This window comes from Trachypithecus francoisi, unplaced genomic scaffold (assembly GCF_009764315.1).
Source record: "Trachypithecus francoisi isolate TF-2019V2 unplaced genomic scaffold, Tfra_2.0 Lachesis_group12, whole genome shotgun sequence".
Classification (NCBI taxonomy): domain Eukaryota; kingdom Metazoa; phylum Chordata; class Mammalia; order Primates; family Cercopithecidae; genus Trachypithecus; species Trachypithecus francoisi.
This window is the reverse complement of record NW_022681457.1, coordinates 114833469-114860709: the sequence shown is the minus strand read 5'-3', so window position 1 is coordinate 114860709 and position 27241 is coordinate 114833469. Positions and strand designations below refer to the sequence as shown.

The following is a 27241-nucleotide window of genomic DNA, read 5'->3' as shown; positions in this document are numbered from 1 at the left end:
TGGAGTGCAGCGGTGCGATCACGACTCACTGCAGCCTCAACCTCCTAGGCTCAAGCAATCCTCCTGCCTCAGCCCCCGAGCTGGGACTACATGTGTATGCCACCATGCCCAGCTAATTTTTTATCTTTTTTGTAGAGACAGGGTTTTGCCATGTTGCCCAGACTGGTCGCAAATTTCTGGGCTCAAGCGATCCACCCACCGTGGCCTCCCAAAGTGCTGGGATTACAGGCGTGAGCCACAGCGCCTGGCCCCCAAACTCATTTTCTAAGGTAGGAAGTTAAAATTTGATGGTGGGGTGGCTCACGACTGTAATCCCAACACTTTGGAACCCAAGGCAGGAAGATCACTTGAGCCCAGGAGTTCAAAACCAGACAGGGCAACATAGGAAGACCTTGTCTCTATTTTCGTAAATTTTTTTAAAAATTTTGCCTGAGGTATAAAAACACAAAAATTTTAAATAAAAAATGGAAATATAGAGATAAATACTTAAAGAAGCAACTGAAATTATTGGGTGTGGTATATATGTGGAAATTGAGGTCAGAGGACTGCTACTTTGTACTGTAAGAGTTTTAGTTTTAATTAATTTAAAAAATCATGTACTTGATTTTTTAAATTAATTAAAATTAATTAATTACAGTGGCTCACGCCTGTAATCCCAGGACTTTGGGAGGCCAACGTGGGAAGATTGCTTGAGCCCAGGAGTTTGAGAACAGCCTGGGCAACATAGTGAGAACCCATTTCAAGACAACAAAAAGTGTATTTTATTATTATTTTTTTAACAACAAAAAAATTTAAATTAGCTGGGCATGGTGGTATGCACCTGTAGTCCCAGCTACTGGGGAGGCTGAGCTGAGAGGATCACTTGAGCTCAGGAGTTGAAGGCTGCAGTGAGCCATGATCACGCCACTGCACTGTAGCATAGGCAACAAAGTGAGACCCTGTCTGTAAAACAAAAAAAGTGCTGAGCGTGGTGGCTCACGCTTGTAATCCTAGCACTTTGGGAGACTGAGTGCTAGTCTCCCAACGTGGCGAAACTCTGTCTCTACAAAAAATGCAAAGGAATAGCTGGGTGTAGTGGCGTGCACCTGTAGTCACAGCTATTTGGGGAGCTGTGATGAGAGGATGGCTTGAGCCTGGAAGGCAGAGTGCACCGAGATTGCACCACTGCACTCCAGTCTGGGAAACAGACCCAGACCTTGTCTCAAATAAGAAGAAGAAAAAAGAAATAAAACTATGTATTTGCATAACCTTCCTATAAAATTAAAATAATAAAGTTATTATGACATCCATATTCATTCATAACATTTCATTTTTTCTATGCTGCTTTTTTTTTTTTTTTGGAGACGGAGTTTCACTCTTACAGCCCAGGCTGGTGTGCAATGGCACGATCTCAGCTCACTGTAACCTCCGCCTCCCAGGTTCAAGGGATTCTCCTGCCTCACCCTCCCAAGTAGCTGGGATTACAGGCATGCGCCACCACGCCCAACTAATTTTGTGTTTTTAGTAGAGACAGGGTTTTGCTATGTTGGGCAGGCTGGTCTCGAACTCCCAACCTCAGGTGATCCACCTGCCTCGGCCTCCCAAAGTGCTGGGATTACAGGAGTGAGCCACCATGGCCAGCCTTCCTATGCTTTCTAACATGCTTTATCAACAAGCATATGTCACAATGATAAATGTGCACTTAATGTGTGGAATATTTGCCGTGTTGTGTAGTCTGCCCAGGTGTCATTTTGATGACTGTGTTCAGTTTCATTGAGTTAATTCATGTATTTAGACGTTTCCTTATCACTTTCACAAATAATACCACAATGAATCTCTTTGTGTATAGAGCTTTTTTGACTTTTGAATTGCTTCTTTAGGATAATCCCCAAATTCCCAAAGTTACCAGGTCTGAGGCCATGGATATTTCTTTCTCTTGATTTTGATGTGTAGTATCCGAGGCCTCCGCCTGGGTGCAGGCCTGTGGCCTCCCTGGTGGGCCGTGAACTAGGATGATGATGAGATGGTGGGAATAACATTTTTTTTTCAGGGTAGTTGGCTTATTTTTTTCTGATGGCAGCAGTAGAGGTCAGAAATCTTTGTTTTGGAGGCCAGGCTCATGCTCATGATCCTAACACTTTCAGAGGCCGACGCAGGAGGATCACTAGAGCCCAGGAATTTGAGACCAGCCTGGGCAACATAGGGAGGCCCTGCCCTTACAAAATAAATAAAGCAAGCTCCGCACAGTGATTTGTGTCTGTATTCCCAGCTACTTGGGAGGCTGAGGCGGGAGGATCTCTTGAGCTTGGGGGAGGTCAGGGCTACAGTGAGCTATGATGGTGACACTGTACTCCAGCCAGGGCGATAGAACGAGACCCTCTCTGCATCCCATGCCAAAAAAAGAGTAGGCTGCTGGGATGAGTTTGGGCATTTTGGGGCATGTGAGCCCAGCACGTCCCCTCATCAACCCAGCCCTGCCAGCTCTTGCCTGGGTCCTGCACACGTCTCCTCATTGCTTTCCTGCTTCCATTCTGGCCTCACTCCCTTCCATTTTCCCACAGCAGCCAAAGCCATCTTTGTAAAGCATAAAATCAGGCCGCCTCAGTCCTCTGCTTAAAACCCTCCAGTGATTTCTCCTTGCAGTGATAACCAAACCTGGACTCCTCACCATGGCTGCAGGGCTCTGCAGGGTCAGACTCACTGTCTCTCCCAGTCACCCCACTTCAGGCCCTTGACTTCAGGCACCTGCCTCCTGCCTCAGGGCCTTTGTTGTACTTTCTTTTCTTTTTTTTGAGATGGAGTCTGCTCTGTCGCCCAGGCTGGAGTGCGGTGGCGTGATCTCGGCTCACTGCAAGCTCCCCCTCCCAGGTTCATGCCATTCTCCTGCCTCAGCCTCCTGAGTAGCTGGGACTACAGGCGCCCACCACCTCGCCTGGCTAATTTTTTTGTATTTTTAGTAGAGATGGGGTTTCACAGTGTTAGCCAGGATGGTCTCGATGTCCTGACCTCGTGATCCGCCCGCCTTGGCCTCCCAAATTACTGGGATTACAGGCGTGAGCCACCGCGCCTGGTCCCACTTTCTTTTTTTTTTTTTTGAGATAGAGTCTCACTCTTGTTGCCCAGGCTGGAGTGCAATGGTACAATCTTGGCTCACTGCAACCTCTGCCTCCGAGGCTCAAGGATTCCCCTGCCTCATCCTCCCAAGTAGCTGGGATTACAGGTGTGTGCTACCTTGCCTGGCTAATCTTTTGTGTTTTTTAATAGAGACAGGGTTTCGGCCGGGCGCGGTGGCTCAAGCCTGTAATCCCAGCACTTTGGGAGGCCAAGACGGGCAGATCACGAGGTCAGGAGATCAAGACCATCCTGGCTAACACAGTGAAACCCCGTCTCTACTAAAAATACAAAAACTAGCCGGGCAAGGTGGCGGGCGCCTGTAGTCCCAGCTACTCGGGAGGCTGAGGCAGGAGAATGGTGTAAACCCGGGAGGCGGAGCTTGCAGTGAGCTGGGATCCGGCCACTGCACTCCAGTCCGGGCGACAGAAAAAAAAAAAAAAAGGAGACAGGGTTTCACCTGATGGGCCAGGCTGGTCTTGAACTCCTGGCCTCAAGAGATTTGCCTGCCTCGGCCTCCCAAAGTGCTGGGATTACAGGTGTGAGCCAGCACACCCGGCTCGGGCCTTTGGACTTTCTGTCCCCACTGCCCGGAACCCTATTTTGTGGCTCTTTGCTGGATCCTTCTCTTACTTGAGCCTCAACTTCAGAACGATCTCACCCGAGGACCCTTCCCTGACCCGCCATCCAAAGGACATGCTCCCTGCAAGCCCCTTGTTATTATATTCGAGTGCTTTTACTACCTGAAACATCTTGTTTATCTATTTGTTTTCTTTTTAACTTATTTAATTTTAAAATATTTATTTATTTTTGAGACAGAGTCTCACTCTGTTGTCCAGGCTGGAGTGCAGTGGCGTGATTTTGGCTCATTGCAACCTCCCCCTCCCCGGTTCAAGTGATTCTTGTGGCTCAACCTCTCAAGTAGCTGAGGTCAGATCCCTCAGATGTTCACAGCTGGGACGCTGTTCTTCAACCTTGGGCTCCAGAAAGAGGACCAAGGGGAACATTTCAGGACAGATTGTAAGGGTGGCGTGGTGTCCTGGAGAGAACCCCGTGTGCGGGAGGGCTCTGCTTCGCGCAGCTGTTTCTGTGGATCATGCTGGCCAGGAGGTGGGAAGGTGGAAGGAATTGTGTTCTTATCCTGTTTCCTTGGATATTTTATGAATGACTTAGATGTGGACACAGAAGTCATGCCTCAGGATTCTCGATGAGTCAGGAGGGATTGGTCACAGTCCATCATTCCATGATGCCACCCCAGCTTCCCTCTCTGTGTCTAGGCCATCTCACCTGCCCCCTGGCTCCACATCTGACTGTAGCCTGCTGACTCCACAGATCTGTCCCCAGCTCTCCAACTGGGGAGTTTGCCCCTGGCAGTCTTTACGTAGATGTTCATTAAGCAGCTGAGATTCATCTAGTCTAATAGATTCATCGGCTCTGGCTTTCTTATCCCACCAGAAATCTCTTCCTTCCATGTCTCAGTAAATTCCCACCACCACTCCCATCTCCCAAGCCCAAACTCCTCCTGCACCGCCCCCAGGGGTCCCTCTGGTCTAAGTATGTCTGGATTCTGTTGCTCTCCAGTGACGTCTCCTTCTGGGTCAAGCCACTGTCATTGGTGGCACTGGTCTCTTCCCCTGCCCCCCACTCCTCTTCGTCCCTGCTTCTCCGCAGTCCTTCCACACAGCAGCCAGCAGCATAGTTGTGGATGAGAATCACATCCCACACTCCCTCACCTAAAATCCTCCAGGGCTGCCGTAGGTGCCAGTCCTTGTTCTGAAGGCTGTGCAAAACCCAGCCCAGTTGAACTCTTCGACTTGCTCATGCCACACCCTCCCCTCCACGCCCACCACTCCCTGCTCCAGCTGTAGTGGCCAGTTCTGGAAGACTTGAGTCCCTTTTCCACGAGATCCCCAGCACCTCGTGTAATTTCTGGCACTTAATCAGGCTCTATAGATACTGGTGGGATAAATGAATCTACCTCAGACTGAGTGACAGAGACAAAACATCAAATCAAAGCTGGGCGTAGTGGCTCACACCTGTAATCCTGGCACTTTGGGAGGCCAAGGCGGGCAGATCACCTGAGGTCAGGGGTTCAGGACCAGCCTGGCTAATGTGGCAAAACACTGTCTCTACTAAAAATACAAAAAATTAGCCAGGCAGGGTGGCAGGCCCCTGTAATCCCAGCTACTCAGGAGGCTGAGGCAGGAGAATCCCTTGAACCTGGGAGGTGGGGGTTGCAGCCAGCAGAGATCGCGCCACTGCACTCCAGCCTGGGCGACAGAGCAAGACTCTGTCTTAAAAAAAAAAAAAAAAAAAAAAAATCCAATAAGATATGAGAGCCAATTATGTTCAGAAGATGAAATTACCAAGGATAATTGTGAATTCCTTCATTTCGATCAGGAAATTCATGTTCCTGTACAGGCAGGGAGAACCTGGCTTACTGTGAAAAATCCCTGGAGGGCTGGCAGCCAATGAGTTCAGTGCTGTGGCCACCAAAAATCTGCCTTGGGGTGAGAGTGGGGGAGCATGAAATACTTTTAGGCTAAGCAAATAGGAGCTCGGTGCCCAGAACATTCTTCTACAGCTCGACCTGCCAGGCCCTGTCTGTAGCATCTTTTTTGGGGGGTTTTTTTTTTGGAGATGGAGTATCGCTCTGTTGCCCACTGCTGAAGTGCAGTGGTGTGATCTTGGCTCACTGCGACTTCTGCCTCCTGGGTTCAAGTGATTCTCCTGCCTCAGCCTCCCAAGTAGCTGGGATTACAGGCGAGAGCCACCACGCCTGGCTAATTTTTGTATTTTTTTTTTTTTTTTGAGGCGGAGTCTCGCTCTGTCGCCCGGACTGCAGTGCAGTGGCCGGATCTCAGCTCACTGCAAGCTCCGCCTCCCGGGTTTACGCCATTCTCCTGCCTCAGCCTCCCGAGTAGCTGGGACTACAGGCGCCCGCCACCTCGCCCGGCTAGTTTTTGTATTTTTAGTAGAGACGGGGTTTCACTGTGTTAGCCAGGATGGTCTCGATCTCCTGACCTCGTGATCCGCCCGTCTCGGCCTCCCAAAGTGCTGGGATTACAGGCTTGAGCCACCGCGCCCGGCCCTAATTTTTGTATTTTTAGTAGAGATGGGGTTTCACCATGTTGGCCAGGCTGGACTCGAACTCCTGACCTCAGGTGATCTACCTGCCTTGGCCTCCCAGAGTGCTGCCCTGGAACATCTTGTTAGCTTGGAGTACCAAACTGTGGCCAAATGGTCTAAAAACTGTATCATAGGGAGAACAGTGAGTGGTTTGGGGAATGCCTGGGCTGAAGAGACGCCTTAGGGCCAGATGGGGCCGCCATCCAGTGGTCCTGTGGACTCCTATGTGTGCCTCTAGAGGGCAGCACAGCGATCGGAGTTTGACTATTAGAGGCAGGTCCACTTCCAAGGAAAGAATTTTTCTTTCCTTCTTTTTTTTTTTTTTTTTTTTTTTTTTGAGACAGAGTTTCGCTCTTGCTGTCCAGGCTGCAGTACAGTGGCGCCATCTCGGCCCACTGCAAACTCCGCCTCCCAGGTTCAAGCGATTTTCCTCCCTCAGCCTCCCGCGTAGCTGGGATTACAGGCATGTGCCACCACGCCCGGCTAATTTTTATATTTTTAGTAGAGACAGGATTTCACCGTGTTGAGCTGGCTGGTCTCAAACTCCTGACTTCAAGTGATCCACCTGCCTTGGCCTCCCACAGTGCTGGGATTACAGGCATGAGCCACCGTGTCCGGTCAGGGAAAAAACTTTTTAAACACTAGAAGTTTCTAAAAATGGAAGTGCAGCTGCAGTAATGAAAATAGATGTTTTTAGCTGTAAGCGGCCGAAAACTCAGCTCAAACTGCTGCAAGTTAAAAAAGGAACAAAGGCAGAGGGGGTTTATTGGCTGATAAGACTAAAGAGTCCAGGGATAGACCCTAGCTTCAGGCATGGCTGGATCCAGGGAATCAAAGTTCGTCCTCAGGACCCAGGCTTGTACTGTCTGCTTTAGCCCCCCTTTCCTCTGTGTTGGTCTCTTCTCAGGTTCTGCCCCTAAAGACAGCAAACAGTTGCTAGCAGCTCTAGGTAGACAGTCCGTCATTTCTGCTACCCCAAGAAGAAGTCCCAGAGAAGCCTAAATGTCAAAACCCATTGGACTGACTTGATAGTCATATGGAACCCTATAGTCAGGGAGATAACATGCAGTGATTGGCTGGGCCTAAGTCTCATTCCCACCTCCAAGCCAATCCCCATGGCCCAGGCACACTCAGGCCCCTGATTGGCTGTGTCTGAGTCTCAGGCTATCCAGGTAGCTAGGAGTGAAGTCAGCTTATCAGAACCACTTGGACTGAGTATGTTGAGTTTTTGAAAAGTCCCCAGCTCCCAGATTTTAAAAAAAACAAAAACATAAAGTTACCAGCACCCAGGAGCCTCCCATGCGCCCTTCTAGTCACTCTCCCCCCAAACCTGGGGTAACCCCTATTTCTTCTTCTTCTTTTTTTTTTTTTTGAGACAGAGTCTGGCTCTGTTGCCCAGGCTGGAGTGCAGTGGCTGGATCTCAGCTCACTGCAAGCTCCGCCTCCTGGGCTTACGCCATTCTCCCTGCCTCAGCCTCCCCAGTAGCTGGGACTACAGGCGCCCGCCATCTCGCCCAGCTAGTTTTTTTTTTTTTTGTATTTTTTTAGTAGAGACGGGGTTTCACCGTGTTAGCCAGGATGGTCTCGATCTCCTGACCTCGTGACCCGCCCGTCTTGGCCTCCCAAAGTGCTGGGATTACAGGCTTGAGCCACCGCGCCCGGCCCCCTATTTCTTCTTTTGCCACCATAGATTTATTCATTCTGCCTCTGTTTGTTTCTTTGTACAGCTGGAGTCATGAGCACAGATTTTTTTTGTGGGCAGCTTCTTTTGCCCAGCTTTATGTGTGTGAGAGTCATTGATACTGTTGTGTGGACTTGTAGACTGTTCGTTCTCATTGCTATATAACATTCTGCTCAGAGAGAGTGCCACACATCATTTTGCTATTCCTCATTCTGTTGATGTGCATTTGGGAAGTTTCCGCTTCGGAGCCATCATGAACAGTGATGCCATAGACACTCTTGCCTGTGTCTTTTGCTAAATATACATGTATTTGCAGTTCTCTGGAGTGTATACTTAGGAGCGGAATTGCTGAGTCCTAGGACATAGGCATGTTCAACTTTAGTAGATACTGCCAAACGGTTTTCCAAAGTGGTGGTTCTGGTTTGCATTCTTGGGACATTTCCGAAGTCCCTGTACTCACTGTCATCTCTGTCCCATATATACTGGAGAGCTGTGGCTCTGGGCTTCATTCAGGGAAGAGTTAGGGCTGGTTGGCCACTGGGCTAGAGAGAGGTTCTTGGCTCAGAGAGAGGGAAGGCACTTCCACTTTCTCCTGTCCTGTCTCAGGGGTGACAGGACCTGGCATTTGATGTCCTGTGCAGACCAGTCTGAGACTTTCTCTATTAGGAATGAGGTTTTCTGTGAACGTATTTCCCTGTATCCCATTTAGGTATGGTGTGTTGAAGACTTCATTTCCAGAGTGCTAAGGGGTAGGAGAGTGAGGGGTGTGTTTTCCTGGAACCCAGGCTGTGGGTTGGAGTCCCTGGGAGCTCATGCCTCATGTGTTCATCTTGGGCCTCACCAGACTGAGTGGCCAAAGCTGCCCCTGACTTTCCAAGCATGGTCAAAGCCCATTTCATATTGTAAGTGGATTCTCCAGGATTCCTGACTCTCTCCCAAGTCGTTTTTTTGTTTTGTTTTGTTTTTGAGACAGGGGCTCACTCTGTTGCCCAGGCTGGAGTGCAGTGGCACGATCTCAGCTAACTGCAACCTCCACTTCCCTGGCTCAAGCAATCCTCCAGCCTCAGCCTCCCTAGTAGCTGGGACTACAGGCGTGAGCCACCATGCCCGGCTAATTTTTATATTTTGTTTAGAGACGGGGTTTTGCCATGTTTCGCAGGCTGGTCACCAACGCCTGAACTGAAAGTGATCCACCTGCCTCAGCCTCCCAAAGTGCTGGGATTACAGGCGTGAGCCACCACGCCTCACCCCCCCAAGTTTGGAAACAAAAGGAAGACTTTGGTCTGGCCACTCTCAGCAAGAGGAACCCAAAGTAGGATGTGGTTTTGCAATCAGAGGAAGTGGCAATCAGCAGTGGCAGCGCCTAGAGATGTGCAGCTCTCGCTCCTCAGGGCAGCTGGGGTCCAGCTGACGGTGAGGCCTGGGCCCAGCCAGTGCTGCCACCCAAAGAACACCTGCCTTAAACCAAGTATTTCTTCTCAACTATTTTTACAAGTCTTTTAAATCCAAGAGAATGTGATCTTTAAGTAGAGAAATCTTTTCTTAAAGGATAAAAATCATAAATCATAAAGGCAAAGATTGATAATTTGACTGCATCAACATTAAAAACTTCTACTCACCAGGCTGGGCGTGATGGCTCATGCTTGTAATGCCAGCACTTTGGGAGACGGAGGCCAGTGGATCACTTGAGTTTGGGACTAGTCCCTACTAAAAACATACATTTTTTAAAAGTCTCTGTTAAAAATACAAAAAAAAAAAAAAGGATGTAGTGGCACATGCCTGTAGTCCCAGCTACTTGGGAGCCTGAGGTTGGGAGGACCACCTGAGCCTGGGAGGTTGGGGCTGCAGTGAGCTGTGATTGTGCCACTGCACTCCAGCCTGGATGACAGAGTGAGACTCTGTCTCCTAAAACAAAACAAAACAAAACAAACAGCAACAACAAAAAACCTTCTACTCACCAAAAACACACCATAAGCAAAGCAAAAAGGTGACTCATTAGAACATATTTCCCACTCATTCCGTCAACAAAGGAGTGGAATCTAGAATATATAAAGAAATTCTACAAACCATTAAGAAAAATAAGTAACCCCACAGGAAAATGGGCCAAGGTTATAGTAAGTAGGCTATTTGCAGAAAATAAAGGTTTTATGGAAAATCAGGAAAATGCAAATTCAAACAGATAATTTCATTCACATCAGATTGGCAAAAATGAGTACATTTGACAATACCAAGTGTTGACGAAAATCTAGAGACTGATCACCATACCATGGTTCTGGGATTGCTGACAGGCACCACCGCCTTAGGGACAATGTGGTGATATTTAGTAAAGTTAATGATGTGGTTATACCTATCATAGGTGATGCCACATGTGACTCTTGAGACTTGAAATGTGGATAGTGTGAGGAATGGAATTTTAAAACATTTAATTTAATTTAAAATTGCTGTATGATTCATTTATTGGATTTTTTTTTTTTTTTTTTTTTTTTTTTTTTTTCGGTAGAGACAGAGTTTTGCCATGTTGCTCAGGCTGGTCTCAAACTCAAGCAATCCAACTGCTTTGGCCTCCCAAAGTGCTGGGATTACAGGAACGAACCACTGCGCCCAGCCTTAAGTGTGTTTAGAACAAAGTGGGTCTGGCTAGGAGCTCACACCTGTAATGACAGCACTTAGAGAGGCCGAGGTGGGAGGATCACTTGAGCCCAGGAGTTTGAGACCAACCTGGGCAACATAGCAAGAACCTGTATCAAAAAAAAAATTAGCAGGGCATGGTGGCGCAAGCTTGTAGTCCCACCTACTCAGGAGGCTGAGGCTGGAGGATCGCTTGAGCCCAGGCGCTGGAGTGTTCAGTGAGCTATGATTGGGCCACTGTACTCCAGCCTGGGCAACAGAGTGAGACCCCGTCTCAACAGAAAAGAAAAAAAAAAAAAAGAAAGAAACAACCTGGGTCTGTGAATCTACTTTTCTTTTTTTTTTTTTTTTTTTTTTTTTTTTGAGACGGAGTCTTGCTCTGCCACCCAGGCTGGAGTGCAGTGGCCGGATCTCAGCTCACTGCAAGCTCCGCCTCCCGGGTTTATGCCATTCTCCTGCCTCAGCCTCCCGAGTAGCTGGGACTACAGGCGCCCGCCTCGTCGCCCGGCTAGTTTTTTGTATTTTTAAGTAGAGACAGGGTTTCACCGTATTAGCCAGGATGGTCTCGATCTCCTGACCTCGTGATCCGCCTGTCTCGGCCTCCCAAAGTGCTGGGATTACAGGCCAGAATCTACTTTTCACCTGTAGATTGTATAAAATCTACACTGAGATCAAGTATTTCTGATGATAGATAATCTAGAAATGAAATTGCACTATACTCCAAATTTAAAACGCACACCAGGTTTCAAAGACTCGATACCAAAATAAATGTCAAAATATCTCATTAGTAATTTTCTCTATTGATGATGTGTTTAAATGACTATCTTTTGGATATATTGGGTTAAATAAAATACATAATGGAGCTTCATTTTATCTGTGCCTTTTCACTCTTTTTGGTTTTTTTTTTTTAATTTCTTTTCTCTTTTTTTTTTTTTTTTTTTTGAGACATGATCTTGCTGTGTTGCCAAGCTGGCGTGCAGTGATCATCATAGTATCTCAAACTCCCAGGCTCAAGTGAGCCTTCCACCTCAGCTTCCAAGTAGCTGGGGATACAGGCACGCTCCACCATGCTTGGCTAATTTTTAATTTTTTTTTTTTTAGAGATGGGCTCTCACTATGTTGCCCAGGCTAGTCTCTAACTCTTGGCCTCAAGTGATCCTCCTACCTTGGCCTCCCAAAGCACTGGGATGACAGGCATGAGCCACCTTGACCCCAGTCTTTTCACTCTTTTTAAAATGGCTTCTGGTAAGCTGGACATGACGTATGTGGTTCCCCTTGTCTTTTTCTTGAGCCCCCAACACTAAGCACTCTCAGATGAGCACAGGGCGATGTATTCAAGAACATACATTGTAGCATCGTTAAAAGTAACCAAGAGAAGTAGAAACCAGCCTTTAGTCTTCAACAAGAGAGAGGGTAAATAAATTGTGGTTTCTTTTTTTTTTTTTTTCTTGAGTGTTACATTTTTCCTTTTTCTTCATGTAACTTTTATTTTAAGTTCAGGGGTACCTTGCAGGTTTGTTATATAGGTAAACTTGTGGCATGGGGATTTGTCATACAGATGATGTCGTCACCCAGGTGTTAAGCCTAGTACCCATGAGTTATTCTTCCTGATCCTCTCCCGAATCCCACCCTCCACCCTCAGGCCCCAGTGCGTGCTGCTCCCCTCTGTGTGTCCATGCGTTCTCATCATTTAGCTCCCACTTACAGGTGAGACCCTATGGTGTTTGGTTTTCTGTTACTACATTAGTTGGCTGAGGATAATGGCCTCCAGCTCCATCCATGTTCTTGCAAAGGACATGATCTCTTCTAATTGTGGCTTCTTTACACAATGAAATATTGTGCAAGAGATAAAACAAATGAACTAAAGCCACGTGTGTCTGCCTGGGTAAATCTAAAGAACAGCACAGTGAGGGCCGGGTGTGGTGGCTCACGCCTGTAATCCCAGAACTTTGGGAGGCCAAGGCAGGCGGATCATGAGGTCAGGAGATCGAGACCATCCTGGCTAACACAGTGAAACCTCATCTCTACTAAAAACACCAAAAAGTTAGCCGATGAGGTGGCGGCGCCTGTAGTCCCAGCTACTCGGGAGGCTGAGGCAGGAGAATAGCGTGAACCCGGGAGGCAGAGCTTGCAGTGAGCTGAGACTGTGCCACTGCACTCCAGCCTGGGTGACAGAGCGAGACTCCATCTCAAAAAAAAAAAAAAAAAGGGGCCGGGTGTAGTGGCTCACGCCTATAATCCCAGCACTTTGGGAGGCCGAGGCGGGCGGATCACAAGGTCAGGATATTAAGACCATCCTGGCTAACACCATGCAACCCCTGTCTCTACTAAAAAATACAAAAATTAGCCGGTGTGGTGGCCGGCACCTGTAGTCCCAGCTACTCGGGAGGCTGAGGCAGGAGAATGGTGTGAACCTGGGAGGCAGAGCTTGCAGTGAGCCGAGATCCCTCCACTGCACTCCAGCCTGGGCAACAGAGCAAGACTCCATCTCAAAAAAAAAAAAAAAAAAACAGCACAGTTAGTGACCAAAGCAGGTTGCAGAAGACTCTGTGTATACATGCAGACTTTTTGTTTGTTTGTTTGTTTGTTTGAGACAGAGTCTCACTCTGTCGTCCAGGCTGGAGTGCAGTGGCACAATCTCTGCTCACTGCAACCTCTGCCTCCTGGGTGGGTTCAAGCGATTGTCATGCCTCAGCCTCCCGAGTAGCTGGGATTACAGGCATGGACCACCGCACCCAGCTAATTTTTGTATTTTTAGTAGAGACAGGATTTTGCCATGTTGGCCAGGCTGGTCTCGAACTCCTGGCCTCAAGTCATCTACCCGTGTCAGCCTCCCAAAGTGCTGGAACTGCAGGTGTAAGCCACCATGCCTGACCGTACGCAGAGTTAAAGCACACAGTAGTACTGGGAATTGGATGTGGGTACGTGTTGGTATAATAAAAATATAAAAACATGCATGGAGGCCGGGCCCAGTGGCTCATGCCTGTCATCCCAGCACTTTGGGAGCCCAAGACAGGTGGATCACTTGAGGTCAGGAGTTTGAGACCATCCTGGCCAACATGGTGAAACCCTGTCTACTAAAAATACAAAAATTAGGGCCAGGTGTGGTGGCTCACGCCTGGATCACGAGGTCAGGAGATTGAGACCATCCTGGCTAACACGGTGAAACCCCGTCTCTACTAAAAATACAAAACATTAGCCGAGCGTGGTGGTGGGCGCCTGTAGTCCCAGCTACTCGGAGGCTGAGGCAGGAGAATGGTGTGAACCTGGGAGGCGGAGCTTGCAGTGAGCCGAGATCGCGCCACTGCACTGCAGCCTGGGCAACAGAGTGAGACTCCGTCTCAAAAAAAAAAACAAAAAAAAATTAGTTGGACGTAGTGGCAGGTGCCTGTAATCCTAGCTACTTGGGAGGCTGAGGCAGGAGAATCGCTTGAACCCAAGAGCTGAGATTGCGCCACTGTACTCCAGTCTGGGCTACAGAGCAAGACTCTGTTTCAACAAAACAAAACAAAAAACATGTATGGAAATGATAATCAGACTCCAGGTACTGCTAACCTGCAGTGGAGTAGGCTAGAGGTGGGGAAGGGAGTAGGGGACCTGGAAGAGGGGATTCACCAGGTCCTTTGTGTTTGTAACATTTTGTTACTGCGGGTGGGTATGACTGGAGGGTTTGGTATGAAATTTTCTTTCTTTTTTTTTTTTTTGAGACGGAGTTTTGCTCTGGTTGCCTAGGCTGGAGTGCAGTGGTGCGATCTCAGCTCACTGCAACCTCCAGCTCCTGGGTTCAAGCGATTCTCCTGTGTCAGCCTCCTGGGTAGCTAGGATTACAGGCATGCACCACCATGCCCGGCTAATTTTTTATTTTTAGTAGAGACAGGGTTTCATCATATTGGTCAGGCTGGTCTTGAACTCATGACCTTAGGTGATCCGCCTGCCTGGGCCTCCCAAAGTGCTGGGATTACAGGCATGAGCCACTGCGCCCGGCCTGATTGGAATATTTTAACCAATTATTAGATGACCAAAGCCATTTTTAAGCCTTTTGGTTTCTGGTCAGAAAGTTTCAAAGAGGCTGGGTGTGGTGGCTCATGCCTGTAATCCCAGTACTTTGGGAGGCCAGAGTGAGAAGATCCCTTGAACCTAGGAGTTCAAGACCAGCCTGGGCAATATAGTGAGACTGTCTCTACAGAACAGTTAAAAATTAGCCAGGTTTAGTGGTGCGCACCAGTAGGCCCAGCTACTTGGGAGGGTGAGATGGGAACATCTCTTGAACCTAGGAATTTCTGTTACAGTGAGCTATGATGGCACCACTGTACTCCAGTTGGCGCATCAAATTGAGATCCTGTTTCAAAAAATTATTTCACAGCTGGGCATGGTGGCTCATGCCTGTGATCCCAGAACTTTGGGCGGCTGAGGTGGGCGGATCACTTGAAGTCAGGAGTTCAAGACCAGTCTGGCCAACATGGTGAAACCTTGTCTCTACGAAAGTATAAAAATTAGCCAGATGTGGTAACACATGCCTGTAATTCCAGCTACTTAGGAGGCTGAGGCAGGAGAATCTCTGGAACCAGGAGGCAGAGATTGCAGTGAGCCCAGGTAGTGCCACTGCACTACAGCCTGGGTGACAGAGCAAGACTCCGGCTCAGTCAGTCAATCAATCAGTCAATAAAAATGTATTTCTAAGAACTGCAGCCTTAGGCCTCTCAGGTCTCAGGATCCCTGACCAGCTGTCCTGCCGTCTCCCTTCTGTGCCAGCTGGTGGCCATGACTGGGTTTCGTGGATGTGTGTTCCTGAGGAAAGATGGTTTGCTGTGAGTGCTGCTGTGGGGAGGACATGCAGTGTCTGCCTGGGAGAAGAGGCAGCTGAGGCCGTGGCTCAGAGTGGTAGGAGCCACAAGCCACCCTGGGCAGGACGAAGCCCTGAGGGAGGCGAGCTTTTTGTGCCCGCAGGTCGGGAACTCACTGCTGAGCTTCCTGCCGTCCAAGGACCCCACTGTTTTCCAGGGAGTCCCTTCCAAAGGCCTCACCCAGCCCAGCTGAGGTAGCTCATTTTGCCATTGCTTGATTTTTAGGACCACTGGCATCTGGGAAGTAACAGCGCAGGATGCCCCCTGGGGTGGACTGCCCCATGGAATTCTGGACCAAGGAGGAGAATCAGAGCGTCGTGGTTGACTTCCTGCTGCCCACAGGGGTCTACCTGAACTTCCCTGTGTCCCGCAATGCCAACCTCAGCACCATCAAGCAGGTACAGCCTCCATCCGGTCCTCAGACCTTGGTGTTCAGAGAGAGAGAGAGACAGACAGACAGACGGACAGACAGATGGACAGATGCATTGCTTTTCAGACTTGGGATCCTCAGATGAGAATTTTAAGAGATAAATAATGGGGTTTTTGTATGTGTGTGTTTTTTTTTGAGATGGAGTTTCGCTCTTATTGCCCAAGTTGGTGTGCAATGGTGCAATCTTGGCTCACCACAACCTCCAACTCCCGGGTTCAAGCGATTCCTCCACCTCAGCCTCCTGAGTAGCTGGGAATATAGGTGTGCGCCATCATGCCTGGCTAATTTTGTATTTTTAGTAGAAACGGGGTTTCTCCATGTTGGTCAGGCTGGTCTCAAACTCCCGACCTCAGGTGATCCTCCCGCCTGGGCCTCCCGAAGTGCTGAGATTACAGGCGTGAGCCACCGCGCCCGGCCAATAATGGTGTTTTTTGTTTTTGAGATGGTCTCGCTCTGTAACCCAGGCTGGAGTGCAGTGGCATGATCTCAGCTGACCGCAACCTCCGCCTCCCAGGCTCAAGCAATTCTTGTGCCTCAGCCTCCTGAGTAGCTGGGACCACAGGCACGTGCCATCACACCCAGCTAATTTTTTTTTTTTTTTTGTATTTTTTGTAGAGCTGGGGTTTCACCATGTTGCCCAGGCTAGAATGTGCCATCATATATGAAACCACACTCCATCCTAAGGCTGCCTAAGTGGTTTACAGGTCTTTTGTCTTTAAAGCTGTTGCCGTAGTAAACAACATCTTTCTTTTTTTTTTTTTTTTAAGATGGAGTCTTGCTCTGTCGCCCAGGCTGGAGTGCAGTGGCGCGATCTCGGCTCACTGCAAGCTCTGCCTCCTGGGTTCACACCATTCTCCTGCCTCAGCCTCCCGAGTAGCTGGGACTATAGGCTAATTGTAAACAACATCTTTGGAAAGAGATTTTGGTTTGTTGAATACTCTTCAGGATGGACTACTGAGTCAAAGGATAAAATATGTGGATGATATTTGGTGGATATTGTCTTGTGACCAAAAGGGCTTGTGCCCCTTACTAAGCATGGGACTTGAGGGATCATGCATTAGGCTGTGGGAGGGCAGGACCTTATCCCAGAATTTTATTTTATTTTTATTTTTTGAGACAGGGTTTCACTCTGTTGCCCAGGCTGGAGTGCAGTGGTGCGATCTTGGCTCACTGCAACCAACCTCTGCCTCCCAGGTTCAAGCGATTTTCCTGCTTCAGCCTCCCAAGTAGCTGGGACTACAGGCACGTGCCACCATGCCCAGCTGATTTTTGTATTTTTAGTAGAAACGGGATTTCGCTATGTTGGCCAGGCTCGTCTCAAACTCCTGACCTCAAGTGATCTGCCTGCCTCGGCCTCCCAGAGTGCTGGGATTACAGCCATGAGCCATTGCACCTGGCCCTTATCCCAGAATTTTAAAAGCTATACTTGGGAGCAGGGAAAACAAACGAAAGAAGTAATGGATCATCTTTGAGAGTTTTTTCTTCTTCTCTTTCTGGGAGATGTCTTTAAAAATTAAGTTTCTTTTTCCTTCTACTGGAAGAATAATATGGACATTACAATTTAGGAAAAGGCTGGGCATGGTGGCTCATGCCTATAATCCCAGAACTTTCGGAGGCTAAGGCAGGAGAATTGCTTGAGCCCAGGAGTTCAAGACCAGCCTGGGCAACATGACAAAACCCTGCCTCTACAGAAAATAAAAAATAAAAAAATTAGCCAGGGCCAGGCATGGTGGCTCACGTCTCTTATCAGCACTTTGGGAGGTGGAGGTGGGTAGGTCACCTGAGGTCAGGAGTTTGAGACCATCCTGGCCAACACGGTGAATCCTCATCTCTACTAAAAATACAAAAAATTAGCCAGGCATGGTGGTGGATGCCTGTAATCCCAGCTACTCAGGAGGCTGAGGCAGGAGAATTGCTTGAACCTGGGAGGTGGAGGTTGCAGTGAACCAAGATCGGGCCATTGCATTCCAGCCTGGGTAGCAAGAGCAAAACAATGTCTCAAAAAAAGAATTAGCCTGTGTGGTGACATGTGCCTGTAATCCTAGCTACTCAGGAGGCTGAGGCAGGAGGATCACTTGAGCCTGGGAGTTTGAGGCTGCAGTGAGCCATGATCCGCCACTGCACTCCAGCCTGAGTGACAGAGTGAAACCCCGTCTGTAAAATACAAAAATAAATAAACAAAAACGAACACAAATAAAAAAGAAAATGTAGGAAAAGAAGAAAAAGTGGAAAAAGGAAAAAAATTACCTCTGATCCAGCCATATGAGACAGCCACAGTGAATACTTTGGCTATTGCCTGTTTTCTCCTCTATGTACAGTGTTGTTTTTTGTGATAATTCTGATTATGACCTTTCATATCTTTTTTTTGAGTTAACAATATAACATCTTATTCACGTTATTAACTTTATATAGATACCATTGTATTTTATTTTGCTTGAGAAGGATCTCACTTTGTTGCCCAGGCTGGAATGCAGTGGCATAATCCTAGCTCCTTTGCAGCCTTGACCTCCTGGGCTCAAGCGATCTTCCCATCTTAGCCTACTGAGTAGCTGGGACTACAGGCATACACCACCACGCCTGGCTAATTTTATTTATTTATTTATTTTTGTAGCGGTAAGACCTTGCCATGTTGCCCAAGCTACAGATATCATTTTAGTTTTTTATTTTTATACTTTTTTTTTTTTTTTTTTTTTTTTGAGACGGAGTCTTGCTCTGCCACCAGCCTGGAGTGCAGTGGCCGGATCTCAGCTCACTGCAAGCTCCGCCTCCCGGGTTTATGCCATTCTCCTGCCTCAGCCTCCCGAGTAGCTGGGACTACAGGCGCCCGCCTCGTCGCCCGGCTAGTTTTTTTTGTATTTTTAAGTAGAGACGGGGTTTCACCGTATTAGCCAGGATGGTCTCGATCTCCTGACCTCGTGATCCGCCCGTCTCGGCCTTCCAAAGTGCTGGGATTACAGGCTTGAGCCACCGCGCCCGGCCTATACTTTTTTTTTTTTGAGATAGGGTCTTGCTCTGTCATCCAGGCTGCAGTGCAGTGGCATGATCATAGCTCACGGCAGCCTCAGCCTCCTAGACTCAAATGATTCCCCCACCTCAGCCTCCTGAGTAGCTGGGACTACAGGTGCATGCCAGCGTAACCAGCTAATTTTTTTAATTTTTGTATAGATGGAGTCTTACTATTTTTTTTTTTTTTTTTTTTTGAGACGGAGTCTCACTCTGTCGCCAGGGCTGGAGTGCAGTGGCCGGATCTTAGCTCACTGCAAGCTCCGCCTCCCGGGTTCACGCCATTCTCCTGCCTCACCCTCCCGAGTAGCTGGGACTACAGGCGCCCGCCACCTCGCCCGGCTAGTTTTTTGTATTTTTTAGTAGAGACGGGGTTTCACCGTGTTAGCCAGGATGGTCTCGATCTCCTGACCTCGTGATCCGCCCGTCTTGGCCTCCCAAACTGCTGGGATTACAGGCTTGAGCCACCGCACCCGGCTGGAGTCTTACTATGTTGCCCAGGCTGGCCATGATCTCCTGTGCTCAAGTGATCCTCCCACCTCAGCCTCCCAAAGTACTGGGATTACAGGAGTGAGCCACCGCACCTGAGCTAGATGTCATTTTAAATCAGTCTTATTTTTCCACTTACAGAGCTGTGCATGTGGGTTATTAAAATGCAAACAGTGCAGAGGCATAGCATACACATCTCGATTTGGTCCCGATTCTTCATATTTGTATTTATCCCAGGGGCCAGATAGTAAATATTTTAGCAGTTGCTGGCTGGCTCTGTTATCTGTTACCATGATTCAGTCTTGCCACTATAGGACAGGAGCAGCCCTGGGTGTGATATGTAAATGAAGGGGCGTGGCTTTGTGGGGTTAACCAAGTGGCAGGTGGATTTGACCAGGAAAACGGTGGTTTACTAACCCCTGGCCTATGTTAATCAGTATGTTTATTAGGGTTTTTATGTTTTGTTTTTGTTTATTTTTTTTTTTTGAGACAGAGTCTCACTCTGTTGCCCAAGCTGGAGTGCAATGGCCGGATCTCGGCTCACTGCAAGCTCCGCCTCCCGGGTTTACGCCATTCTCCTGCCTCAGCCTCCCAAGTAGCTGGGACTACAGGCACCCACCACCTCGCCCAGCTAGTTTTTTTTGTATTTTTTAGTAGAGACGGGGTTTCACCGTGTTAGCCAGGATGGTCTTGATCTCCTGACTTTGTGATCCGCCCGTCTCGGCCTCCCAAAGTGCTGGGATTACAGGTGTGAGCCACCGCGCCCGGCCTGTTTTGTGTTTTAATGGAAATGGGCTTGACTCACACCTGCTGCTCTAGATCTTGGGGTTTTCCCCTCACTTAATGACATACCTTGGACCCCTCCAGGCCAGCACATAGAGCTGCTAGACAGTCCCTAGACTGTCACAGCTTGGCGCCATCTCACTGCTTGACAGACCATAGTTAGCCGTTGCCCTTGGTAGCAACACTGGGAACTTTCCTCCTTTCCCATCGTCTTTGTGACTCAGTGAAAACCTTTCAACTGTTTGTTGCTTGGGAGAGCTGGAGGCCCGTCACCCCAAGGCATACACTCCATGGAGAATTCTCTTTGGGCCCCCTCGCTGTGTTAAATATTTTTGAGTTCGTTACCAACATTTAAAAATCAGGGTTGTCAGGCGCGGTGGCTCATACCCGTAATCCCAGCACTTTGGGAGGCCGAGGTGGGTGGATCACCTGATGTCAGGAGTTTGAGACCAGCCTGGCCAACAAAAAGAAATACAAAAAATTTAGCCAGGGCCGGGCGCGGTGGCTCAAGCCTGTAATCCCAGTACTTTGGGAGGCCGAGGTGGGCGGATCACAAGGTCAGGAGATCGAGACCATCCTGGCTAACCCGGTGAAACCCCGTCTCTACTAAAAAAAAAATACAAAAAACTAGCCGGGCGAGGTGGCGGGTGCCTGTAGTCCCAGCTACTCGGGAGGCTGAGGCAGGAGAATGGTGTGAACCCGGGAGGCGGAGCTTGCAGTGAGCTGAGATCCGGCCACTGCACTCCAGCCTGGGCGACAGAGCGAGACTCCGTCTCAAAAAAAAAAAAAAAATTTAGCCAGGCATGGTGGTGCCTGCCTATAATCCCAGCTATTCGGGAGACTGAGGCAAAAGAATCACTTGAACCTGGGAAGCGGAGGTTGCAGTGAGCCAAGATTGTGCCACTGCACTCCAACCTGGGCGACAGAGTGGGACTCCATCTCAAAAATAAAATAAATAGGTGAAGAACCCCAGGACAGTTAGCTGGGCTGCGTGAAGGTCATGGCCACCCATCTCTGGAGTGACCTAGGGTAGTCCTGCGCTCTGGCAGGGGAGCCTGTAGGACGTGGTGCCAGCCCCAGATCTCAGCACCTCCCAGCTGCCCCCACAGAAGGGCAGCAGTAGAGAAGCCTGTCCACCCATGGTCAGCACCTGGGGGGCTGCACAGAGCGCAGATCTTGGGGTCTGCCTCTGCCCTCTGGGAGGTTTGGACCCCCCAGGCTGGAGGCCAGCTCTCCATCTGCCCTCAGCCTCCCACCTCCCAGTGGCTGCCTTGGGTGGAGGGGCTTACCGGTGACTGTCCCCCCAGCTGCTGTGGCACCGCGCCCAGTATGAGCCACTCTTCCACATGCTCAGTGGCCCCGAGGCCTATGTGTTCACCTGCATCAACCAGACGGCGGAGCAGCAGGAGCTGGAGGATGAGCAACGGCGTCTGTGCGACGTGCAGCCCTTCCTGCCAGTCCTGCGCCTGGTGGCCCGCGAGGGCGACCGCGTGAAGAAGCTCATCAACTCGCAGATCAGCCTCCTCATCGGCAAAGGTAGCCCTGCCGGGTGGGCCGTGTGGCTGGGCTGGCCCTGCCTGCCCTGCCCGCTGACCCAGCCCTCCCCGCCCCGCAGGCCTCCACGAGTTTGACTCCTTGTGTGACCCAGAAGTGAACGACTTTCGTGCCAAGATGTGCCAGTTCTGCGAGGAGACGGCCGCCCGCCGGCAGCAGCTGGACTGGGAGGCCTGGTTGCAGTACAGCTTCCCCCTGCAGCTGGAGCCCTCGGCGCGAACCTGGGGGCCTGGCACCCTGCGGCTCCCAAACCGGGCCCTCCTAGTCAACGTCAAGTTTGAGGGCAGCGAGGTGAGCCCGTTCGTAGCCTGCGGCATCCAGGCTGCTCTGTCCATGGGGAGCACTTCCTCCGTGAAACTCCTCAGTCATCCGCAGGCCCCCCTCCCCCAGTGGCATCAGATGGTGTTTGCCAGGTGTCTGTGCATGTGTAGGGCTCAGCTGAACGTCCCCCCAGGCAAGCTCGACGTGGCAGGATGACCAAGTGGTGCGGGGCTTTGGGCATCAGTTCATTCTTTGAACAAATATTTCCCAGTGTCGTCCGTGAACTCCCCAGACCCTGTCCTTGGGGGCAAATAGGCAACCCTGCCCTGTGCCCCAGAACCCCGGGGTGCCTCGAGGGCAGAGGACTCACCTCCCTCCTCCCCACAGGAGAGCTTCACCTTCCAGGTGTCCACCAAGGACGTGCCGCTGGCGCTGATGGCCTGTGCCCTGCGGAAGAAGGCCACGGTGTTCCGGCAGCTGCTGGTGGAACAGCCGGAAGACTACACGCTGCAGGTGAACGGCAGGCATGAGTACCTGTACGGCAGCTACCCGCTCTGCCAGTTCCAGGTGAGGCCGCTGAGGCCTGCTGCACTTGGGGCTCCCGCCGCCCTGGACGGGTCCTGGGTGGGAGTTGGGGAGCTGACATTTGAGCACATCTTGAGCCTGCTGAGCCAGGCCTTTAGGTCACCACCAGAGCATCCCCTGGTAGGGCTGGCCCTCTCTGAGAGCACAAGGATGGGCTCTGTCTTTGAGAGGTGGAGGTGGGGCAGGAAAGACCAGCAGGAAGTCCTCCCCTCCCCCAGGGCCTGAGACAGGCAGTGGGCAGCTTGGGGGATCCTGGGAATCCTGGTGTCCAGGGAGTGGTTGGGGCCACCCCACCGGCCGCTCACCCTGCGCCCCGTCTCAGTACATCTGCAGCTGCCTGCACAGTGGGCTGACCCCTCACCTGACCATGGTCCATTCCTCCTCCATCCTCGCCATGCGGGATGAGCAGAGCAACCCTGCTCCCCAGGTCCAGAAACCACGTGCCAAACCGCCTCCCATTCCTGCAAAGAAGGTGAGATGGCGCCTTCCGCCTCCCCTCCGAGCCACCCCTTCTTCCTGCCTGGCGTTCAACTCCAGGTGCTACTGGCCATGGGTCCAGGGGCCCTTGGTATGGAGGGTTGGGGCTTTGAGCTGGGGAAGCCAACACAGCTGCCCAGCGTCCTGGGCTGGGAGCCTGTGGGACCGCTGTGGGTGCAGGGCAGCCCCATGCCTGGCTCACCAGCTGCCCTTCTCCTCTGCAGAGCTCAGGGGTGTTGGGCCCCCCTGGGAAGCCCGCATGGCAGGTTTTCTGGTAAAGGATAGCATTGTGGACAGGCCCAAGCCTGGCCGCAAACCTGTGACCCTCTCACCCGCCCCCGAGTGGTCACGGGCCTCACCATCGGCCAGGGAGACAAGCTGTTCTTTGAGCCGTGTTAACAGCCCTGCCTCCCCGGCCCCCAGCCCTCCTCTGTGTCCCTGTGGTCCCTGGAGCAGCCGTTCTGCATCGAGCTCATCCAGGGCAGCAAAGTGAACGCCGACGAGCGGATGAAGGTGGGGCTCCTGGGATAGGTGGGGGAGACACTGTTTTTTTGCACCAACAAGGTGGCTGTTTCCTGGAGGGGCAGCAGAGGAAGGAGGGGGATCACATGAAAGCCACCTGACCACATTACCCAGCATCCCTGCCTGGGGCGCTGTGAGCGGCTTGAAAACAGGAAGTGGGAAGGGGGCGGGCCAGTCGGCCCTGGAGGCCATTCCTAGAAACGTGGGCCAAGCAGCCTTCTGGGTATTTGGCTTTGGTGGAGGTTGTGGGGCCAGGTTCAGCCCAGGGATCCGGGGCTGCAGAGCTGGGAGAGGGGCCGGGCATGGAAGAGGGGCTGGGTCCAGCTGGGCCGGGGGCTGTGGCGCTCCCTGGAGGCACCAGGATGGTGCCTGCGGCCTGTGAGGGCTGCACCTGCCTCAACCCCCGGGGGCTGAGCCCCCCTCCCTGTTGTCTTCACACTTTCACACGCTCCATCACAACAGCCTGCAGGCATGGGTTTTATTGTCCTATTTGCAGGACATGATACCTGAGTCCTCAGGTTGGCTCTCCTGCCTGGAGTGTGTTTCACTGGGAAAATTGTATAAGCAGGGCAGGTCTGGGTTCCTGTGGCAGGAATCGAGGGGGATTGGATCAGAGGGACTTCCAGGGGGGTGGTGTCAGATGGAATTGGAGGGGGCCAGACATCAGGTGGCAGGAAAAGTCCTTCCCCACCCACATGGACTCCTAGGAATCTGAGAAGTCCGGGGAGCCCTAGGATGTTAGAGCAAGGGTCCCTGGAGTTCCGGATCCCTGATGGGGAAACTGAAGCCTGGAGTGGGGAATGGACATGTCCCGAGGTCCCCAGAGTTGGGGGAGCTGAGACAAGGGCACCCGTGCCCAGCCCATGGTATCCTCCCTCACCCCAGGGCCACGCGTGCCCCTCAGGCCTTCCCTGTGCTGCACCACCTTCCTTCGTGTGGGAAGTAGAGTTCAGACCCACCTGAGGACATGCAAGGGGGAGATTGACACCTCCTTAAGGGGAGGGGAGAGGGGCTGGGCCTCCTCACCCCTCACCCCTCATCCTGGCACCTTCTACAGCTGGTGGTGCAGGCAGGGCTTTTCCACGGCAACGAGATGCTGTGCAAGACGGTGTCCAGCACAGAGGTGAGTGTGTGCTCGGAACCTGTGTGGAAGCAGCGGCTGGAGTTCGACATCAACATCTGCGACCTGCCCCGCATGGCCCGTCTCTGCTTCGCACTGTACGCCGTGATCGAGAAAGCCAAGAAGGCTCGCTCCACCAAGAAGAAGTGCAAGAAGGCGGTGGGTCCCGGGGCCGGCGGGGAGGGGTGCAGGCCCCGGAGAGCCAGCGCAGCCCCTTGCTGGGCCACTCACCACTCTCCTCCCGGCAAGCACACAGCCTGGGGATGGGAGTCCTGGGATTGCTGTGGACCCCAGCCTCCTCGTCCACCCCAGTCTGGCCACCAGCCCTGCTCGAGGGACACTCTGGGCTCCTGGGCTCCTGTGCATGCTGCCTCAGAGTATCTGGCCTGGGCTGTGGTCCTGCAGGAACCTGCAGGTAGTGCCCTGGGATGGAAGGATAAGCACAGTGTCATCCCTGGAGCAGAAAAGCCTGACTTAGTGGCTGGCCTGGAGGCGCAGTGACTGGGTGCTGAGTCATGGTCCCAGGATGTGGCTCCCTTTGGGGCTGATTCACTCCGAGCTGAGCTGGGTTGGGCTGGCCTCCGGGCTGTGCCGTCTGGGGATTTCTCAAGAAGCCAGGAGGGCTGGGCGTGGTGGCTCATGCCTGTAATCCCAGCACTCTGGGAGGCCAAGACGGGCGGCTCACAAGGTCAGGAGTTTGAGACCAGCCTGGCCAATATGGTGAAACCCCGTCTCTAATAAAAATGCAAAAAAATTAGCCAGGCGTGGTGGTGCATGCCTGTAATCTCAGCTACTTGGGAGGCTGAGGCAGGAGAATTGCTTGAACCCAGGAGGCGGACATTGCAGTGAGCCGAGATCGCGCCACTACACTCCAGCCTGGGTGACAGAGCAAGACTCCGTCTCAAAAAAAAAAAAAAAAAAAGCCTGAGTAGGGGTGAGAGTGGGAACAGGAGGGGGCAGCAGATGTCGGCTGGCTTCACCTCTGGAGCCCTGAGAGGAAAGAGAAAAATGCGACTCCTCTCCTTCCCCAGGCAGGGCCTCCCGGGGGTCTGGTGGGGAGACCTTAGCTGGGCTCTGGGTCTTCTCGGGTGGGGTGCCGGGGGGAGGGCAGTGAAGTTGGGTCTGGAGGGCCCGGAGTGGCTGTCCTCACCTGCCCTGTCCTCCTGCAGGATTGCCCCATTGCCTGGGCCAACCTCATGCTGTTTGACTACAAGGACCAGCTTAAGACTGGGGAACGCTGTCTCTACATGTGGCCCTCCGTCCCAGGTTGGCCCAGGCCCGGGAGGGAGAGGCGTTGGGAATGTGAGGGTCCCAGAGATGCTGGTCTCCACTCTACAACTTCCTCTGCCCCTGTGTTCAGATGAGAAGGGCGAGCTGCTGAACCCCACAGGCACTGTGCATAGTAACCCCAACACGGATAGCGCCGCCGCCCTGCTCATCTGCCTGCCTGAGGTGGCCCCGCACCCCGTGTACTATCCCACCCTGGAGAAGGTCAGTGGGGGCCCCGCCACGTGAGGCTGAGGGGCTGACGAGGAGTTCTCCTGGCCCTGCTCCTGGAGCTCTTCAGAGAGTGCTCCCTGGCCATGTTGGGGCTGGGCTACCAGGCATATCTGGGGTCTTCCCAGGGGCCATTTTGCCTGCAGGGATGCTGCGCAGTCTGATGACATTTTCGGTTGTCACAGCTGCTGGGAGGGATGCTCTTGGCATCTCGTGGGTGGAGGCCAGAGCTGCTGTGGATATGCCTCCATGCACGGGACAGCGCCCCCTCAAGGATGATCGGGGTGGTGACCCCCTGCCTGGGGGTCGTGCCTGGGCTGGTCCAGGCCCCGGGGGACGCTGAGTGCAACTGTTTGTTGCAGATCTTGGAGCTGGGGCGGCACAGTGAGTGTGTACATGTCACTGAGGAGGAGGTGAGTGAGGTGGGGGTGTGGGGTGGGGGCACGGAGCCGGCATGGAGTCAGAGCCCTCACCCCTGCCCATACCCCTCAGCAGCTGCAGCTGCGGGAAATCCTGGAGCGGCGGGGGTCTGGGGAGCTGTATGAGCATGAGAAGGACCTGGTGTGGAAGCTGCGGCACGAAGTCCAGGAGCACTTCCCAGAGGCGCTAGCCCGGCTGCTGCTGGTCACCAAGTGGAACAAGCACGAGGATGTGGCCCAGGTGGGTGGGGAGGGGCACCTGAGGGTGGAGCTGGGGGCAGACCACAGCATCTGGCTACCCACCACCCTGACCCCGGCCAACCCTCACCCTGACCCTGACCCCGGCCAACCCACACCCTGACCCCGGCCAACCCACACCCTGACCCCGGCCAACCCTCACCCTGACCCCGACCACCTCCACCCTGACCCTGGCCACCTCCACCCTGACCCCGGCCACCCCAAAGCCTGACCTTGGCCTCTGCTCCCCGCAGATGCTCTACCTGCTGTGCTCCTGGCCGGAGCTGCCTGTCCTGAGCGCCCTGGAGCTGCTGGACTTCAGCTTCCCTGATTGCCATGTAGGCTCCTTCGCCATCAAGTCGCTGCGGAAACTGACGTGAGTCCCAGCTGGGCACTCCCCACTTCTCCAGAGGGCAGCTGTGTCCTGGCTGCCAGGACGTGGGCTCTGGGTGGGGCCTGAACCTTCCCATGGGCTTGCTCCCTCCTGCCTGG

General features: G+C 51.9%; 1 protein-coding gene across 9 annotated transcripts in view; it reads left to right on the top strand.

Moving 5' to 3' along the window:
* The window catches only part of PIK3CD (phosphatidylinositol-4,5-bisphosphate 3-kinase catalytic subunit delta), a 99712-nt gene that overhangs the window by 65485 nt on the left and 6986 nt on the right, over positions 1-27241 (top strand). For 6 of the 9 annotated variants that reach the window (XM_033228450.1, XM_033228454.1, XM_033228451.1 and 3 more), the window contains 12 exons: positions 15598-15770; positions 21385-21613; positions 21693-21922; positions 22280-22459; positions 22800-22949; positions 23378-23467; positions 24534-24755; positions 25766-25862; positions 25957-26087; positions 26456-26506; positions 26586-26753; positions 27004-27125. In XM_033228450.1, coding sequence (XP_033084341.1) covers positions 15630-15770; positions 21385-21613; positions 21693-21922; positions 22280-22459; positions 22800-22949; positions 23378-23467; positions 24534-24755; positions 25766-25862; positions 25957-26087; positions 26456-26506; positions 26586-26753; positions 27004-27125 — 1811 coding nt within the window. In that variant the 5' untranslated portion in view covers positions 15598-15629. The remainder of the gene's footprint in view (positions 1-15597; positions 15771-21384; positions 21614-21692; positions 21923-22279; positions 22460-22799; positions 22950-23377; positions 23468-24533; positions 24756-25765; positions 25863-25956; positions 26088-26455; positions 26507-26585; positions 26754-27003; positions 27126-27241) is intronic. The other 3 variants (XM_033228457.1, XM_033228458.1, XM_033228460.1) reach the window with 3 other exon arrangements.